The 18313-nt window shown below is 33.9% G+C and overlaps 2 protein-coding genes across 2 annotated transcripts in view; both read left to right on the top strand.

The window, feature by feature from the left end:
- Nucleotides 1-1310: 1310 nt before the first annotated feature.
- Nucleotides 1311-8112, top strand: LOC148629788 (uncharacterized). The gene is made up of 8 exons (XM_088564783.1): nt 1311-1878; nt 2101-2254; nt 2505-2665; nt 4062-4358; nt 4580-4665; nt 4978-5153; nt 7262-7379; nt 7888-8112. The coding sequence occupies exons 1-8, from the start codon at nt 1821-1823 to the stop codon at nt 7996-7998; spliced, it is 1161 nt and encodes a 386-aa protein (XP_088420909.1). The 5' UTR covers nt 1311-1820; the 3' UTR covers nt 7999-8112.
- A 5984-nt stretch (nt 8113-14096) lies between these two features.
- LOC148629787 (uncharacterized) overlaps nt 14097-18313 on the top strand; it is a 15050-nt gene continuing 10833 nt past the window's right edge. The window contains exons 1-2 of the mRNA XM_088557142.1: nt 14097-14735; nt 17341-17417. Of these exons, the coding sequence (XP_088413268.1) occupies nt 14588-14735; nt 17341-17417 (225 nt within the window). The 5' untranslated portion in view covers nt 14097-14587. The remainder of the gene's footprint in view (nt 14736-17340; nt 17418-18313) is intronic.

Raw genomic sequence — 18313 nt, 5'->3', positions numbered from 1 at the left:
TTGTTAATATGCAGCATACAGCAGTCAAAACATACAGCTTAAGGGCGTGGTAAAATACGGCTTATGGCAGTCATAACATACAGCTTAAGGGCGTGTTAATATACACCACACGGCAGTCAAAACATAAAGCTTAAGGGCGTGTTAATATATACCACACGGCAGTCAAAACATAAAGCTTAAGGGCGTGTTGTCAATATACACCATACGGCAGTCAAGACACACAGCTTAAGGGCGTGTTATTATACAGCATACAGCAGTCAAGACACACAGCTTAACGAGAGCGTGTTGTTAATATGCAGCATACAGCAGTCAAAACATACAGCTTAAGGGCGTGGTAAAATACGGCTTATGGCAGTCATAACATACAGCTTAAGGGCGTGTTAATACAGCATACAGCAGTTAAGACATACAGCTTACGGGCGTGTTGATACACACCATACGCCAGTCAAAACGTACAGCTCAAGGGCGTGTTAATACACACCATACGGCAGTCAAGGCGTGTTAATACACACCATACGGCAGTCAACATATACAGCTTAAAGGCGTGTTAATATACACCATACGACAGTCAATACATACAGCTTAAGGGTGTGTTAATACAACATACAGAAGTCAAGACATACAGCTTAAAGGCGTGTAAAAACACACCATACAGCAGTCAAAACATACAGCTTAAGGGTGCGTTATATTATTTGGTTTTTTTTATCTTTGGATTTGCATCTCAGAATCAAATATGAATGGTTGCATTTCTAAGTTGTTGTTGTTCACTTCATGCAGATAAATTATGTTTTGTAATAGCATTCGTATTTGTAAGCATACATGAATCCTGAATAAACTTCAGTTTTGTTTGTTTTCTCAGAAATATCTACACGAAACTGACATGACGGCACATAATATACATAGTGTGAACAAATTGTGGATAGACAGCAAGTCAGTTTTATTATTTCACTGTGATGGATTTGTTTATGTTCACTGTTCTGAAAATAATGGAGATAATAACACACATAATAACTCTGTTAAGATGACAGGCCGAGGCCTTGACCTTCATTTATGTGTATAGAATTATTCTAATACGACTATAAGTATTTTAACTATTTTTATACAGGTTCTGTTGCGTTTCACCAGATCTGTTCCTTTTTCTAATGTTCACTGTGCAAATTATAATGTAAAAACGTGTTAAATTTGCATAAAATAGTACGAGCATATCATCAATATGTATATTAACATACATGTACGATTAAGTACGAAAAATATCGATTTAATACTGTCGGGGTCACAGATTATACAAAGTGTTTATAGTTATATGTGTCGCTGAAAGTGACCAAGTTCAACATGCAAAAGTTCACAGTAAAAATGAGTCTAATTTGCTCAAAACATGCAGTGCCGATTTTCTAATGAATGAACACTTGGTCTATGTAAGGCTTCAAAATGTTGGTTTAGTACAGTTTGGTATAATACAAATTGCACAAAGTATGTACCCCTAGGCGCTCGGACGAACGGGGTCGTGCGACTACCAAACCCGCGTTCTCCGTTCCTGATGTATTGCTCTTAATTAAAACACGCCGACAGTTTAACTGATACCAGCCAACTAAACAATTAAAAGACATTGAATCTGATGTCATTCACATTTTGAAAAAAGGGTTAATAAAATAAACGTGTACTAAAATGTAGAAGTAAAATAAACACGTAATAATACTTTCTAATAAACCAATATACTCACATGCTTTAAGTATCCAATTATATCTGGATCAGATGGAGGACTTTCCGGTCATTATGTCTTGGATAGAAACACTTGAACATAACTAAACAGAAGATTTAACATGAAGCATGTGGCAGTTCTTTTTGTGGTGATTTTTGTTGTTGTAGACGGGAAATCACGTAAGTTAATAATTCTTTTGACAAATAAAACATTGAACATGCATACCAATGAAGATCAATGTTGCTGTTATTATTTTTCTATCAAACTATTATGGAACATAATTTGATATGTTTAGGAACAAATCTTTTATATAAATACTTCAGTAAAAGTAGCTTTAATGAAATTGCTATGCTTAATCATGCTTAAAAAGCCATGTGAATACGTGCGATATTTCGTTGTAGCAAAACCAAGGTTTGGTGACCGTCTAGGAACAAATGTTGTTTTAGATGCTTCTAACGGAGAAACAGTGAAACTTGGGTGTAAAATCAAAGCGAAACCCAAAGTAATAACGACCTGGACAAAAGATGGTGATATTATTCCAAGAAGTAAAGGGAGGTAATTCTAATGATTTTTTTTTTTTAAATATTTGTCTTTCATTAGAAATAAATAATAATAGGTCTGCAATGACGCACATATGACAGTCACATAAACAAAATTAGAACCTGGAATGAGAGACTTTCTAGTCAGGGAGTAAAGATAAGGCTTTTTATACTTCGGCCTTTTAAGAATACACGTCTTATACAATTATATGTCAGTGAATTTGTGGCAAACATTTTTACACAATCACGATTTTTTTTACTTTTAGAGTTGGAGTATACAAGAACCAACTTTTAATTAGAGGAGTTAGCACAGACGATGCTGGTATATATAAATGCCAAGCACGAAACAGATTTGGGTCAGTCGAAAGAGTGTTTACTGTTAGCGTGGATGGAGTGTTTACTTCCGATGAAAACTCGCTGGAGATAAGTTAGTAAAATTAATACTTTTAAGGATGTTAAATATGCATAGAAATTAATAAATTACTTCACAATTTGTTGCCATTTGAATATAAATCCTTTCAATGCGGGTTTGTTTTTTTCTTAACTTCATGTGATTTTATGGATATTTTTTAATCATATGCCCTTTGACACGTGAAATGTCCCCTCTTGCGGTGTTAAAATTTTTTTATCATGTCTATCCCTGGAAAACATTTCTTTTGTCTATTTTTGTTGGCTTTACAAAGTGTTATGATTGTTTAAACAAGTTCAGTTGTTTTTGCTTCACAGAGGCTTGTTCCTTATATCTTGACATACGCTTAGAGATCGATGGTAAAGGAAAACCATTGACCAGACTTTACGACAAACGTGATGACTTTTCATTCAGAATTGTCAACTTTCCTTTCATCTGTGGCAACATGTCTTCAGCACCTGCTTATGGAGTTTTTATATCACAACTCATACGTTATGCCAGAGCTTGCCGTAACTACGCAAACGTTTTGTATCGCGCTAGACTTCTTACAATTAGGCTTCTTGAACACGGTTATGTTGCTACAAAATAGAAGTCGTCACTATAGAAGTTTTATGGTCGTCATCATGAACTCTTGGATCATTACAGTGTATCTATCTGCACCAACGTGTCATAGTTTTCCTTTCCTCTCTTGTCTACCCCGGACTTGGCTTTTTATGGGCAACTCAGTGGGTGTTTCTAGAAAAGCAGAGGACGCTTACCCTACCGGTGCACCTGGTCCATGCTCCCAGTTTTAGTGAAGTCCGGGTTGCTCATTTACTTTTGTTACTTTGTATGTATTATTGTATTTACTTAATGTTCTTTGTTGTGTTTGTCTGTTTTCCGTGTCTGGTCTATGTCCCAGGATTACATTCTTTTGATTAACTCTAGAATCTTTGTACCCTTGATTACTCTATCAAATATGTAGCACGACTATATAGCATGATACGAGGAAGGCATTTGCCTGAAGTGCGAGCGGAGCATTTAAGTAACCTTTTAAATAAAATGGATTATAAAGATATTCTAAATATTTTTAATTTTATCATTAAAACAGTTCCGGGTTCGGCGAAGAACGCCTCGTAAGAAGGTAAGTTTTACGTTAATGTCCGAGGAGTTCCGGTCAAATAACATGTAGATCTTTGGAACGTTTTGCACATCAGGTGTTTTGACTACTTTTCAAAGCTTCGATAGATAGAGAAGTAGCGTTTTGCTTTGACAAAGTTTCTCAAGTGAGCGAAGCTCACTCGATTATAAACATGTGTTTGTATTCTAGTCGGAGCTGCTTTTTTAATAGTGGAAGCAAACCCCTGTGGTTGATTGTATTTCATTTTTAATCAGGAGTTGTCCGATATTTTAAAAGCCGTTATTCGAATTTCAGTCGACGAAAAAGATGACCTTTTCGACGACGATTATGATGTCAGAGGTAAGGTAAAAGGTCTTACGGAAGAAATCCTCTCGTTGAAGGAAAAGATGACTTCAATGGTTGGAAAGGGAATGATACATTTACACTTGAACAAACTGGACGACCTTGATGATGATAGGAATGATGTAGATGATGTTCTAGATATTAGCGATGAAATCGACAATCGCAACGAGGATAAACGAAAACACATCAATTTGAACTTTCGCCTTAACAGGAGGCAAATTAGTGAAAAGACACCATGCTCAAAACAAGGTGAGATTTGTTCTATTGTATCGCGTACCTAACGACTTCGCAGTTACCTTAAAATCTCTTTTTACCCAAAACTCGTGACAGAAGGGAAAGATTTGATTACACATATCATAACTTATGAATTTAACTGCAGTGACAGCTGTGTTTCCAAAGCATAAAATTAGGATGAAACGCACAAGTCATTTTTCTGATCAACCATTTATACATTTCTTATTATATTTTAGAGCTTCATGCACATTGTGAAGTGTTCCCTAACTCAAACTACAAGGGAAGCAATAATGTAACTGGCCATATCCACTTAATGCAAAAGGTATCGTGAAAACGTGTAATTGTTATTGTTGATCGATCATTGGGTCATTCTTATTTTATATCTTCATAAAAGTGTAGATTGTAAAAGAACTTCTGACTTTGGAATTTTGACACAGGAATTTTTTTTTCGGAAAAAGACTGGATTTCTGCAAAACCTTTTTTGTTTAAAAATGAGAAAAAAATCCGAGAAATTGCTAACTCGTGACAGAATTCATCAATTCAACGTAAGAAACTAAAGCGTAAGGCTATTTACTAGTAATTGCAGTCAAAACTTTGTTTCTTATAAATGCTTCTGAAATTTTCCGATTTTTAGGGGGACGGTCCCATTCTTATCAATATGAAGCTAAAAGGATTTGCAGTGACAACTGAATTCAAGGACCATGGTTTTCACATCCACGAGTTAGGTGACTTGTCAAACTCATGTGATTCTTTGGGATCTCACTTCAATCCTTATGGAATGCCGCATGGTGCCAAAGTCGACAATATTAGGTTAGTCGAGCCAAGTACCCCCATTCTCTCATACTAATGACTTGATGTTGGAGTCGTCAGTTAAATGTTGTATGCAATATTTGGAACTATAATTTAGTGGTTTGTGTATAATTCGTCACATCATATTCAAATCGGGCGAAGACCTTTTAAGAAACTTCAAAAGACGCTTACCATACCGGTACAGCTGATCCATGCTTCAAATTTGAGTCTGGGTTTTTCATTTACTTTTTTTTCTATTACTCTCCCAAACGATACTGAGCTATAATTGAGAAAACTCAATAGCGCATTATTCATAGCAATGCATATAGATAATTGAACTACGAAAACCCAATGAGCTAATTTTCGTAGACTAATTTTTTTTCGCGTTATAATACGAAACTTACCCATAATAACACGAAATATCCTATATATACAAATGTGTTATGACAACACGTAATATGGAGACCGATATTTTATATTTTTATCAATTGTCTATCATTTAGTTAACATATACGTAGCAGTGAGTTCCCTCGCTGTCATGATGGTCATAAATAAACTTCTCCTTGAAAGTGAAGGCATTTTGAATCGATGACTAGCAAATCTATTTAGCAGTCGCCATTTTTTTTATATCAAAGCTTCATGGTGATTGCTATATAATAATGGGGGCAGCTTGGTAATTTGTATGCCCCTGCATAAAAAAATATTTGGTAGCTTGCACTTATCGGCATCGATAAAACAAATGAAATACTTTTCTATTGTCGTTAATAATTTATGGGTCATGACCTTTTACACCAAAGATGATTTTACTCCTATATTTTGTTTTTGTTTTGTTTTGTTTTGTTTTTGTTTTGCTTATTTTTGTTTTGATGTTTTTGGTTTCTTTTCGTCCCATTTTCATTCTTGGTATAAAAGTTTCATAAATGACTTCGTCTGACCAAACAAAACATAGTACTACTTTATATGAAGAACAAAACAGACCTCCAACACAAAAAAAAAAGGAAAATTGAAAATTATAGGGAAAACAATAGAAAGAACAGGCGGATAAATCAAATGTTTTCTTTTTCCCTTTTATATACAAACAAGACAAACGTTTTGCGTTAATTTGCGTAAGTTTCGCGTTATTCCGCGAAAGTTTCGCATTATAACACGTCAGTTTCGCGTTATCACAAGTCAGTTTCGCGATATTTCACGAAAGTTTCACGTTATTACTCGCGATATTTTTTTAGTCTACGAAAATTAACTCAATGGGCTTTTAGATAAGTATTTAAATAAGTTTTTTCTTTCTCTATATATGCAAACAAGACAAACGTTTCGCATTAATTCGCGTACGTTTTGCGTTATTACGCATAAATTTCGCGTTATTATGCGCAGTTTAGAGTTATTTTGCGAAGGTTTTGCGTTATCACGCGTAAGTTTCGCGTTATTACTCGTTAGCTTCGCGATATTTTTTTAAGTCTGCGGAAATAAGCTCAATGGGCTTTTAGATAAGTATTTAAGTAGTACTTCATCTAAGAATCATGCAAATTGTGATTCATGGGTAAAAATCCTACAGTTTTATTTTTGATATTTTGTTTTAACTGCTATAGTAAACAGAAATTAACATTCAGCATTACATATAACCCTTGTTCTTATAAATTAAAAATTATATAGAATGCACTGTAGATTTCAAAATTAAGGGAGATAACTCTGTAAATGACACTCAAATACAATAGAATCTATTTGATTTTCTCCAAAGAGCAGGCAGATTTAAATGAATAATTACACATTTTTATAGTATATACCCATAAAACAACTTTACAAAAATAAAGATAATTTGCTTTTTGGGGTGTATCACATTTTTCAGGTTTTGCATGATTCTTATAAAGACAGCTACTTAAATGTTAATGAAAAAAAATATACTGGTCTAAAGACTGGTCTATACAAATCAACATTGATGGTTGATATTTTGTTTTCCTTACTGTGTCGAACCTGATTTATTATTCAACGCAAGTCATGCTCTGTTTTATTGAGCTATAACTAAGTATATGGCTTGCCTAGCCTTTGAATGTGCAGTTATCACCAATATATATATCGTTATACAATGTACAATGAACAAAGTGATGAATCCAATTTTAATTTTCATTTGCCAGACACATTGGTGATTTTGGTAACATCAAACGAGACGACAATGGTAATATCAACCAACAGATGATTGATGACAAGGTCAAACTGTACGGACCTTACTCTCTAATGGGACGAAGTATTGTGGTAAGTATAGACACAAACTGAAACTCTCAGTGAGCTAAAGAGACAGACAAGCTGTCTTTATCATAACGGGTGGAACTTAGATTGTGATTATTTAACAAACGGTTTGGGTAAAACACTCATATGAGATAAGCAAAACAAATGTTACACTTCAAAATGTTTGAAAGGCAAAACATGCTAGAGCCCCTTTCATCGGTTCGTACGCCCCTTGCTTGTTAAAAAAATGTTTTCTTATTTGAAGACTTAAATGGTGCTCTCAAAGGGGACTGAGTAATCCGTTCGTGGGACATTCTTTTAACATTAATTACTGAATGAACTGAATTAAAAAGTCATTAGCTTATAATTCCATTTTTATGATTGTAAACTTTGTATAATTACCTCTTTTTAAGTCTATACTTCCGTACAGTATATTAACATGTAGAAAATTTATGTATACCAAAAACCTGCATGTCCTACATCATATACAAAGAACATCCATAGTGACAAAAGGATCTTTATATCTACAATTCAGATCCACCAGAATTCAGATGACCTTGGCATAGGCAGTAATCCCGGAAGTGTATTAACTGGTAACGCTGGCGCAAGGATTGCATGCTGTATTATTGGACAGGCGGACAAATAAAGATATATCGATTGCAAATATAGACATGTCCTACATATAAATGCCAATATATTTTTATGTAAATTAATTATATACAGTAACATATACAATTTAACTGCCGTTTATTCGGCCTCTACTTTTCTGTAGTGTAATCTTATCTAAACAGACAGGTCTTAGATTAATACCATGCCGGACAACATGAAATCGTACACTATTCATACCACTTCTTACTTATACTACTTAAACAGATTGGGGGTGGGTTAAAGAGTAATCAAGGGAACCAAGATTCTAGCGGAAATCAAAAGAATGTAATCCATGAAAACAGACAAACACAACAAAGAACATGAAGTAACTAAAATAATACATACAAATTATCAAAAGTAAATGTGCGACTCGGACTCTACTAAAAACCGGGAGCATGGACCAGGTGCACCGGTAGGGTAAGCGTACTCTGCTTTTCTAGAAACACCCGCCGAGTCAAGTCCGGAGTAGACGAAAGAGGAAAGGAAAACTATGACACGTTAAACAATTCAGTTTTCATGGTGCAGATGGATACACCGTGATGACGACCATAAAAAATCTGTAGCGATGACTTCAATCTTGCAACATAACCCTGTTCCATAAGCCTAATTGTAAGAAGTCTAGCACGATACAAAACGTCTGCGTAGTTACGGCAAGCTCTGGCATAATGTATGAGTTGTGAAAACTCAATGCGCAGATGCTGAAGGGATGTTACCACAGATGGAAGAAAAGTCATCCATTTGTCGTAAGATTTGGTCGATATTTTCCCTTTACCATCGATCTCTAAGTGTAGGTCAAGATATGAGGCTAACTTCACAGTGTCTATAATATCCTTTATCTCAAGTTCGATGCGATGTGCCAAATCCCCGAAACTAGGACTGTTTAGCCATAATACGTCATCTATATAGCGGAAACTGCGATTAAAGGATCTAGCTAAACAATGTTCTTTCTTTCGGATCAGATCAGCTATAGAGCCAGCCTCATAGGAGTAAAGGAATAGGTCAGCAAGTAGAGGAGCACAATTTGTTCCCATCGGAATGCCGACCGTTTGTTGATTGGTAAGTTTTAGGTAAGCTCTCTCGGTAAATAGCACGGAAGTATAATTTTGTTGCTAAAAGAACTTAAAATCAATTTTTGAAAACAAGGTAAATCATTGTTAGATAAAGGCATTCAAGGGCACGATATAGCTTTTTTGTAATTTTAGTAATTTTAGCATTTTTGGTACGGGTATGTGTCCATAAATGCTAAAATTACTTTAAACGGGTCAGATATACGTAGTAAGGCATTTTTTTTATATAAAAAAACTATACTAATTCTATTTTCACAATAAATAAAAAAAAGATTAAAAAGATAAAAAAAATATCCTGTCCTCGAGTGCCTGTTCGTCACACGTCTATGCTCATGTCCCGGTTTACATTTGGTATACGTACGTACCCATTTGTCTATACTCGCATGTCCCGGGTTATATTGGGTACACGTACGTACCCTTTTGTCTATATTCATGTCCAGGGATATATTGGGTACTCACACGTACCCTTTTGTCTGTACTCTTGTCCTGGCTTATATTGGGTACATGTACGTACCTAACGTACCCTTTTGTCTATACTCATATCCCGGATTATGTTGGGTACACTTACGTACCCATTTGTCTATACTTATGTCCCGGATTATATTGGGTACACGTACATACTCTTTTGTCTATACTCTTGTCCCGAGTTATATTGGGTACACGTAGGTACCCTTTTGTCTATATTCATGTCTTGGGTTATATTGGGTACACATACGTACCTGTTGTGATGAAGGATTCTAAGATCAATTGACTGCGTTATTATTTATAAATCTTGTTCCGCAGGCAACTAAATTTTGGTTCTTACTTATAATTATTGAATACACAAAGGTTTTATGAGAATGTAGTACTGTTCCAATTGTTAATCTGCGTTCTGTTGTAGCTACCCCCGTTAAAGTCCATGGCATTTATTCGTTCATATTATCGTTTTTGTTTTTTGCCATATTTTCTAGATTTGTAGGTCAATGACAGCATAATCCGCCTTTTAATCAATATCCATCACAATATTCAAAAGAGGTTTTTATTGCATTAGTGTCAAGTGAATGACTGGGCTAAACGGTTATAAAGAGTTAATCCAGATTTCGTTGGACGTAAGTTCAACATTTCACTTTTCTTTTTAATAACGAGTCTGTTAAATGTAAAATGAAATTTAAGGAAGCTTAAACTTAAGGAATGATACATTTTTGTGAGACCAATTTGAAATTCGGTTTTGATGAAAAAGGGGTCTTGTAAAAGTAACCAAAAAAAAATACATTTTACCGTAACTAATCAAGTGACAATTGAGACATGCAGGGAGTGCGAGAGACGCCTGTTCTCTTGAGAACAATATCTGATCTTCTTGAAAGGAACATTTAGACATTTCAAAAGGGAATCATATTTCAGCTTTGACATATCAAGTGTTTTATATTACGAAATGCGCGCGCGAGTGTTTTTGTGTAAGAGAGAGAGAGAGACAGAGAGAGAGATAGAGAGAGAGGAGTGGGAGATCCATATCATAATGTTCTTTAAAACTGCATTGTGCTCCCAAGACAGTGCATATGAGAGAGAGAGGGGGAGGGAGAGAGAGAGAGACAGGGGGAGATCCATATCATAATGTACTTTAAAACAGTATTGTGCAAGACTGTGCATGCTATCTCATTTTCATGTTCCATTCCACAAACTTAAATCGTATAAAAATATAAGAATTTCTAGAATTTGCTTCGTCCGCTTTAGACTAGTAATATTAGTTTTTTAACTCGGATATCTAGAAACTAACGCTACACACGAGCATTTCAAAGTGTCTGTACATTTAAGTTGCAGTCTTATACCGAATTCAGTTTTATTTCTCGCTCCGAAAGAGTTACTGATCACATAACCAATCTTAGTTTTTCGTTTTTTGCGCTTTTGTATAAAAATTACGTAGATTTTACAGGAAATTGGCACTTTGCAAGCACTATCGTTCTTGATTTGGTTTCATTTGGATGATTTTAGTGGTAAATAAATGTACGATTTTCTGAAAAGTGCAGATCGGAATACGGAAATGATTATCATCATGTGAAAGTATAGCATAAATAAACTGAAAAAGCATTGTTTGTTTGATGGGTTTCTCTAAACCATGAATCACTATCATTGGCAGTGTCTGAATTTTATATTTACTGGTACTTAAAGCATTCAAAAAGTAACTGTACGTTTACAACATTAAAAAACAACGCGTTTTTTAACACTGTGAGAATGGTACACGTGATAAAAATTCGAATGAGCTCAACGTTACATTTATTTATATTTGGAATCAAAAGCACAAATAAACGTTCTGTTTGAAGCTAAAACAGGTGCTAAATCTGGAACGGAAAGAGTCACCCCTCCAACTCTTTGCCGTTTTAACGATATTGATGTGAACACAACAACAACAACAAATAAAAATCATGAAGTACTTATCAATTTACATCGTCTGGGTACTCACTCTGCTGTTTTGCAGCACAGCAACGAATTACGCTTACACCTTACGCGATGATAAAATTCGAGACAACACAAACATACGACTGTACAATGTTCAAATTTGGGATAGGATAATCCTACAATATTTCACTTTATTTTACTTCGAAAGCTTACAAACTGGTTATAAAGAAAAACAGTATCATTTATTAATCCAATTTTATTCTTTTCGGTTGCGTTTTTTTTTAAACATTGATATTGTACACAGGAAGGGTTTTCTCTATCATGAGGGAATGGTCCAGAAGACTAACTATATCAACAAAGCACATTTTTCTAGAGTAATAAAATCGCCATCACCAACTAGATACTAAAGTCAAGATATGCTGAGTGACCATGAAAAAGCCTAGTATCATAGAAGTGCACTTTACAACACCTCTGATGGGATATAATTTGAGATAAAACCGACCTTGATACAACAGATTGTTTTATCGTTAATCTTGCCTAATCCCTAGTTTACCGGCAAACAATTCAGAATATCGGTAACTAAGATAAAAATAATCGAACCTCTGTATGTCGAACTCATACAATTCCATTCTCACTAACAAATAATTGATTTTAACAACTTATAAACCATATCGTTGAATGATTCTATTTAAATAGTTATAAATATTTTAAAAGTATTCGCTATTTTTATTTCAATTTGAGAAAAAATGCGGGTTTACTTAATTTATTCTTTATAAACAGAGCTTCGACAAACATGCTTTTCTAATGAATTTTTAATTGAATCAAATGGCAATGTTCCCTAAAAACACGAACCAAAACTGAACATTTAAAAATAAACAGGAAAAACAGGGTATAGCCTGGAATAATTTGTGATCCGTTGTAACGTGTACAGCTTATAAACAATCATGAATATTTGGGTGTATTTGATGTCTCTTCGAGAAGAGTGGACGTGCTTAATTTCTTAGTCCGGATTATTTTTATAGTACTTTAAATCATATAATGTTTATACACATAAAAAGACCTATACCCATTATGCACACATTATGGTAACCTCTTTTTTACTAATGATGATAGTATATACTTCAATGTTCTTCGATTGCTACATGTTGCACAAATCAGTACAAGTTAGTCAGAACCAACACAACGGCTATTAGTACAGTGTTCGTCGTGCGTCAGATGTTATTATCACCTAACTGGCTTCAGGATTAATGCTGTCAAACCTGTCCAAACCGAACGTTGTTTACATACAAGTTGAATAGTATTATGTTGGTTTATGTATATATCAAGTTACACATTCTTTAAATATTTTTAAAAAGTTTAACTTTTTTGTGATTGGTTTAAATTGGGTTTTGGTAAGGCTGTAATTTTAGATAGCATAAAGCGTTTTAATCCCCCCATCATGTGACATATTCTTAAGCAGTGCCAGTAAGCCTTCTCTGTAGGGTTATTCTGTGGTCTAAGCAGTGTCAGAGAGTCCTCTCTTAAGAGTTATTCTGTAATCTAAATTACATGTTGTTACCAGGCATTTATTTCTGCATTTCACATAATTTTTGGACTAATTAGGCAAAATTTCGGATTCGTAAAGTCATCATTAGTTCAGTGGGGTTTTTAGGCACCATTAATCACCTATGGTATTGGCAGTGCCTGAATTTTATATGGGTTAGTACTTAAAACTTCACCAAAGAGTACCAGATAGTTTTAGAGAAGTGTTTACTCTTCACCAAAGGTACTAGATACTTTCAATAGTCCTCGAACTGTCTTTTTTGAAATACGTTTATTTATCAAAAAATGATACCAGGTTAGTTTTATAGTTGAAGATATGATTTAATATTCCATCAAAGATAGCTTCTATAGTGATACCTCATCATGTGGTACCAAATAGGTAAATCATTTACCTATCCTAGTCTAACATAGCTTGGTATGTCAAAATACATTACATGCACAGTGTTCTTTCGTAACGTAATGGTGTTTTACTACCACTCAATTGCTCCCTACCGACGGGATGTACGCCCTGATTCTACATCTTAATTACCAATACTAGAGTAAACAGGTTTCTTCGACAAATGTGTCAACATCGTCTCTAAAACATTAAAACATTGTTGCATTGACCCTATGAAGTGGTTCAGGAAAATGTATTTAACTTTAATTGCTTTACGTAATAGTAAATTTAGTTAACTGCATTTGTCTTTCTTCCAATTTTATTTCGAATTTGTAACTTAATAGAACGATGTAAATGCCTGAAACAAAACTCGCACCTGTCGCATTCACAATAACAAGTTTTTTTTCTATTTATGGCTTAGTTTTGGTGATTCGGTCTGCGTTTCTAATTAACTTTGCCTGCCCTTATAAATACCTAACAAATAATATGTAAATTCTAGCATAATCTAAATAGAATTAGCGCAATAAAACTGTTTAATTTAAACATATTTTTCAGATTATATTATATTATTTAATACTGTATTGTTTACGAGAGAATTAACCGGACTTAAAACGTGAAGAGACGTACATACAATAATTTAGTAATGATATTCTTCGTCTTAAGAATTTATTCGATTTGCAATTCAAGCGTTTAAATCCAGCTTTAGTTTTGAAACACATAAAAGATAAAGTCTCATTTGCAATTTTGTATCCATTCCAGCCGAACGGTTTAAATTTACACTGTATCAGGGATTTAAATCATAAGCATACAAAGGACCCAATACATGAGCGTACAAAGGCATGTCATTCCAAAGAAAGACGTTTTACATCCGATAAGTATATTTTACGTTAGGATTCAAGTTGTGCTGGGCTTAGTAACAAGACAATTCTTTATCAAGCAGGCCTTAATTTAAAAAATTGACAAAACTCGTCAAAGGACAAAAGGCTATCGTATTTGTTTGTGTGTAGAAAAATCAATGTATTTGAAGTCAACTTAGTAAACTGATATCAGTACCACACATAATATAATAAAATGTAGTTTATGGATTAGCGCCAGTGTACAGGCACGGAAAGAAAGAAATGTCTTGAAAGACCAAGAAAAAAATCTTTATAAAATATAAAAGTGACAGTTAGACCCTGGAAGTTAGGGACAAAATAGTCTTTTCTATAGCTTTGGGAAATTAGAAAATTATGAGTGGAGTTGTTCTTCCGCAAATTCCGGGTGCCTTACCATCGTACACTCGGTCCCTACCGACGGGATTGGGTTCCCGTCCCTCGAGTTCTAACAGCAATGCTAGTGGATATACAGTGGTTCCTCACGTTTATTATGGGTCACATGGTAAGTCAGCATACATGTTTTTTTATTGGATATGGAAACTTTTTTAAACAATTAAACGGACACAAACTTTGGCTGTAGACAGTATGAAAACTAAAAAAATACTGAACTAATATAGCAGGTATTTGACACAAAATATTTTGCTTTGTGTGTGTGTTTTGTGTTGTGTTGTGTTGTGTTGTGTGTTTTGTTTTGTTTTTATTACAGTTTACCAATCGCAGATTCTTGCGTAAATAGAATACGGTGTCTACCTAAAAAAAGTAATAAATATTCGCGATATACAATGTTGCTGTTTTGTTTCCCAAAAATAAGTCGTTCATTGTAAGACTATGAAATAACAATAAATCATTTCTGGGGAGGAGGTGGGGGTTGGTGCGCTGGTTGGGGAAGAATTTTAAACTAAAACCGAAAAGGTTGTCACCGTGATGGGCATCATTTCCGATCTTAAATTTTGATTGTTACAAGTGAAGATTAAAGTGAATATTTGCTTATTTAAAAAAAAAAAAAATTTCTAATTGCGAATTGTTTATTTAGTATTTGTCTATTTGTGATATTATTCGAATTCAACAGTGACAAAATTTATCAATTGTTTGTACAATTCTCAATAATACTACAGATTGAGGAGTTATACAAATATTTCAGTTGCTTATATTGATAGAATTTGGTCTATATCGACATCTAACAAATGTAATGGAGTCAATCTCAATAGGGAAAAACAAGCTGGAATGAACTCGGAATCAATTGAATTTCAAGTGTTCTAATGTCGTATCAGATCAAATAAACATGACATTCTCAAGTACGTGCTGGGTTGTCAGCCCCTATCGATCCGTAGTGTATGTATTGCGGTTATCATTGAAATGAAATCCTTTTTTACTAAACATAACCACGTATAATTGTCACAAGGATTTGATTTTAATCCCTTTCCGGAGTTCTTTTCCGAACACGAACCTTAAAGTTAGACATGTTGAAGTGCATGTCTTGTACTTGGGTCACTGAAACAAGGCGATCGGGCGTCGTAAAATGATATTAACAAAAATGTTGAAGTCATGATTATGAAAGCAAAACGAGGAAAGACAATAAATGGGTATAGTAATTGTTAAAACAGTAGAGCCTGGCATGTCTTACATTCTTTCGATCGGATCGAAACAGTGTGTCGGAATATATATATTTAAAAATAATATGCAATTATAAGTCGGATAAAACAAGATTCGTGTTACTCAAATTTTGTGCGACAGTGTTTCCTGTAATAAATTAATATAGTCATAGAACCTTGACCTCGAGTTGTTATTTCAAACAACTCGACGAATATTGAAGAAAGATTGAATTGTTTTCAATTTATTTAGTTTTTAGCTCGGGTCGGATCCAGAAATTTATAAAATTTTATTCCTAGCTATTATTTCTCATAATCATTTTTACATAAAATCAAAAAATCCATTAAAATGGTCCGTCCTAGGAACCCTCCTCTGTTTCTACCAGTGGTATCATCTTTGACAATTTTATTACGTCCCAAGAAGGAATCTGTTATTTTACTAGTGCATATTAAAGACTATTTCAATTTATCCAAAGATTTTAAGTTATTAGGAACTATGAGTCAAATATAGATTTTTCGTGATATAGGTAGAAAAACAGGTGGTTTTTTGTGACTTGCGCCAAACCTCTTTCTCCATCGTTTCACTTACGCAGCGTTAAACATGTAATGTGCTTCTTCAATGTAATTGTGCAATAGGAAAGGTAAAGCGATTAATCTATTCCAGATATGATATTAGAAAATGGAAACCTTTAGCTTTATTTCAAAGTTAGCACATGTTCGGAATACTTTTTGCTACTATGTTAGCTTTTAGTGTGACGGATGAGTTGATATGAACACCCACTAAGCAGCAAATGGTATTTGTATCCTAGTTCCAAAGTACTCAATATAAATTGAATCACATTTATTTCAATATGGATGCATATTATGTGTGCAAATTTTTAATGCGTAGATATGTAGGGAAAATCATCCATGAACTTCAAAATATAAGGCGTATATTATCATTCCACCATCAACTCGTCGTAAATAGACTTTGACAAATTGCTTTTTGATGTAAATAGTTGTTTATTCAATTTTAAATTTATTAACATAAATTAAGTAGATGTTTATTTATTACCTTTAAAATCTCAATTAATTCAAGGACTGATTACCAAATCGTTTCATGACTGTTAGTGTCCACATTCTTGAAGGGGGTATTTAACTGTAATCAAGAATATTTACTGCATTCAAAAAAGTATCTTTCTGCATTTGATATACTTAAAGGTATTCAATTCTATTAAAAAAGATTAGATCATGTGCATTTTGACGTCTAACTCCAAGTAGTTCTGATATCGTCTTCTTGGCATGAATTCTTGACTGTTTTCCTGATAAATGACTGTACATTGCTATACAATATTACAGAAACGCTAAAAAATGTACTTGTCATTCTGATTTTCAGAACTGCAGCTAAAATCTATTATGTTATTGAGTCGAGAATGCAATCCTTCGAAAAATAGATTAGTATATTTCTTAGGGGGGGGCTATTGCTGTTATGGTTTCGTTTGTAAATATAATTATGAAGAACCCTTCTATATTTTGCAGATCTGTGCAGCTTTCGTGGACCAGGTGGATCTACAGGACGTTCATATGCACGGCTTCCTTCATTGAGACACCATAAGGTATCGGGAACTTGTTCAATTCTTTGTCATTAGGTTTGGTGTTGGTATCTATCATAATGAAGGTTCTAACAAAAAAATATGAAATTTATTTTTTATGCCAAAAAAACTTATAGCCATGAAAGTAACCATATATATGTATTGTTTTAATTTTTTTTCTATGAAGGCTTCTAGTATCAATACTACAATGCCTTAATACGAAATCGCCGACAAATTTATCTCGCACCTATTCACCACGTTACACTGACAAGCGATAGAAAAACTCACGAATACATCAATGAAATAAGTCAAGTATTGCAGCTTGGTAGTACACGTAACACGTTCATGATTGTGAACAAAATTTGTACTTCTTTTTCGACAATTTTAGCAAAACAGTGATTTTACAAACAAAGATGTCTAAAATCACAAAATTCGACATATTGACAAGATGCTATATTAGATGAGATGTTTTGATTTTATTGAAGATTGATAATTTCTCTCGCTCGGGAGAGTGACAGTGGGTACTATGCTAAACGTAGAAAAAAAAACAAGATCGATGTGAATGATTTGTAGTTTTGATAGTTAAAACTATTTGATAAAAAGCACTTATTCAAATAACCCTCAACAATGTAAACATAAAGTTTGTATTTCAATTGAAACTTAGATCTGGACAAACATTACAATTGTTTCATAAGTTGCAAAATTTGGTAACTTTTATGTAGTTTTCTTGATTGATTGATTTTAAATAGCATAGTATTTGTTTATTTTGGCGGTTAATGCGGTCTTATTTGTAACTAATCAATCTGGAAATTGGGACGCTTAAAAACGCATTTCAAAACCTAGGTATCAATACTATTTGTTAATGTCAGTTAAATATTAGATTCTGGACAATATTCAAATACATTTCTTTAAATAAAAAC

The sequence above is a fragment of the Perna viridis genome, chromosome 1 (genome assembly GCF_037379345.1).
Source record: "Perna viridis isolate PV_CMFRI_1.1 ecotype Kerala chromosome 1, ASM3737934v1, whole genome shotgun sequence".
Lineage (NCBI taxonomy): Eukaryota > Metazoa > Mollusca > Bivalvia > Mytilida > Mytilidae > Perna > Perna viridis.
This window is presented reverse-complemented; position numbering and strand designations above follow the sequence as displayed.

Coding starts and splice junctions, on each gene's coding strand:
- LOC148629788 (XM_088564783.1), top strand. CDS start 1,821: ATGAAGCATGTGGCAGTTCTTTTTGTGGTGATTTTTGTTGTTGTAGAC. Junction 2,255..2,504: donor ATTCCAAGAAGTAAAGGGAG/GTAATTCTAATG, acceptor TTTTACTTTTAG/AGTTGGAGTATACAAGAACC. Junction 4,359..4,579: donor GACACCATGCTCAAAACAAG/GTGAGATTTGTT, acceptor ATTATATTTTAG/AGCTTCATGCACATTGTGAA.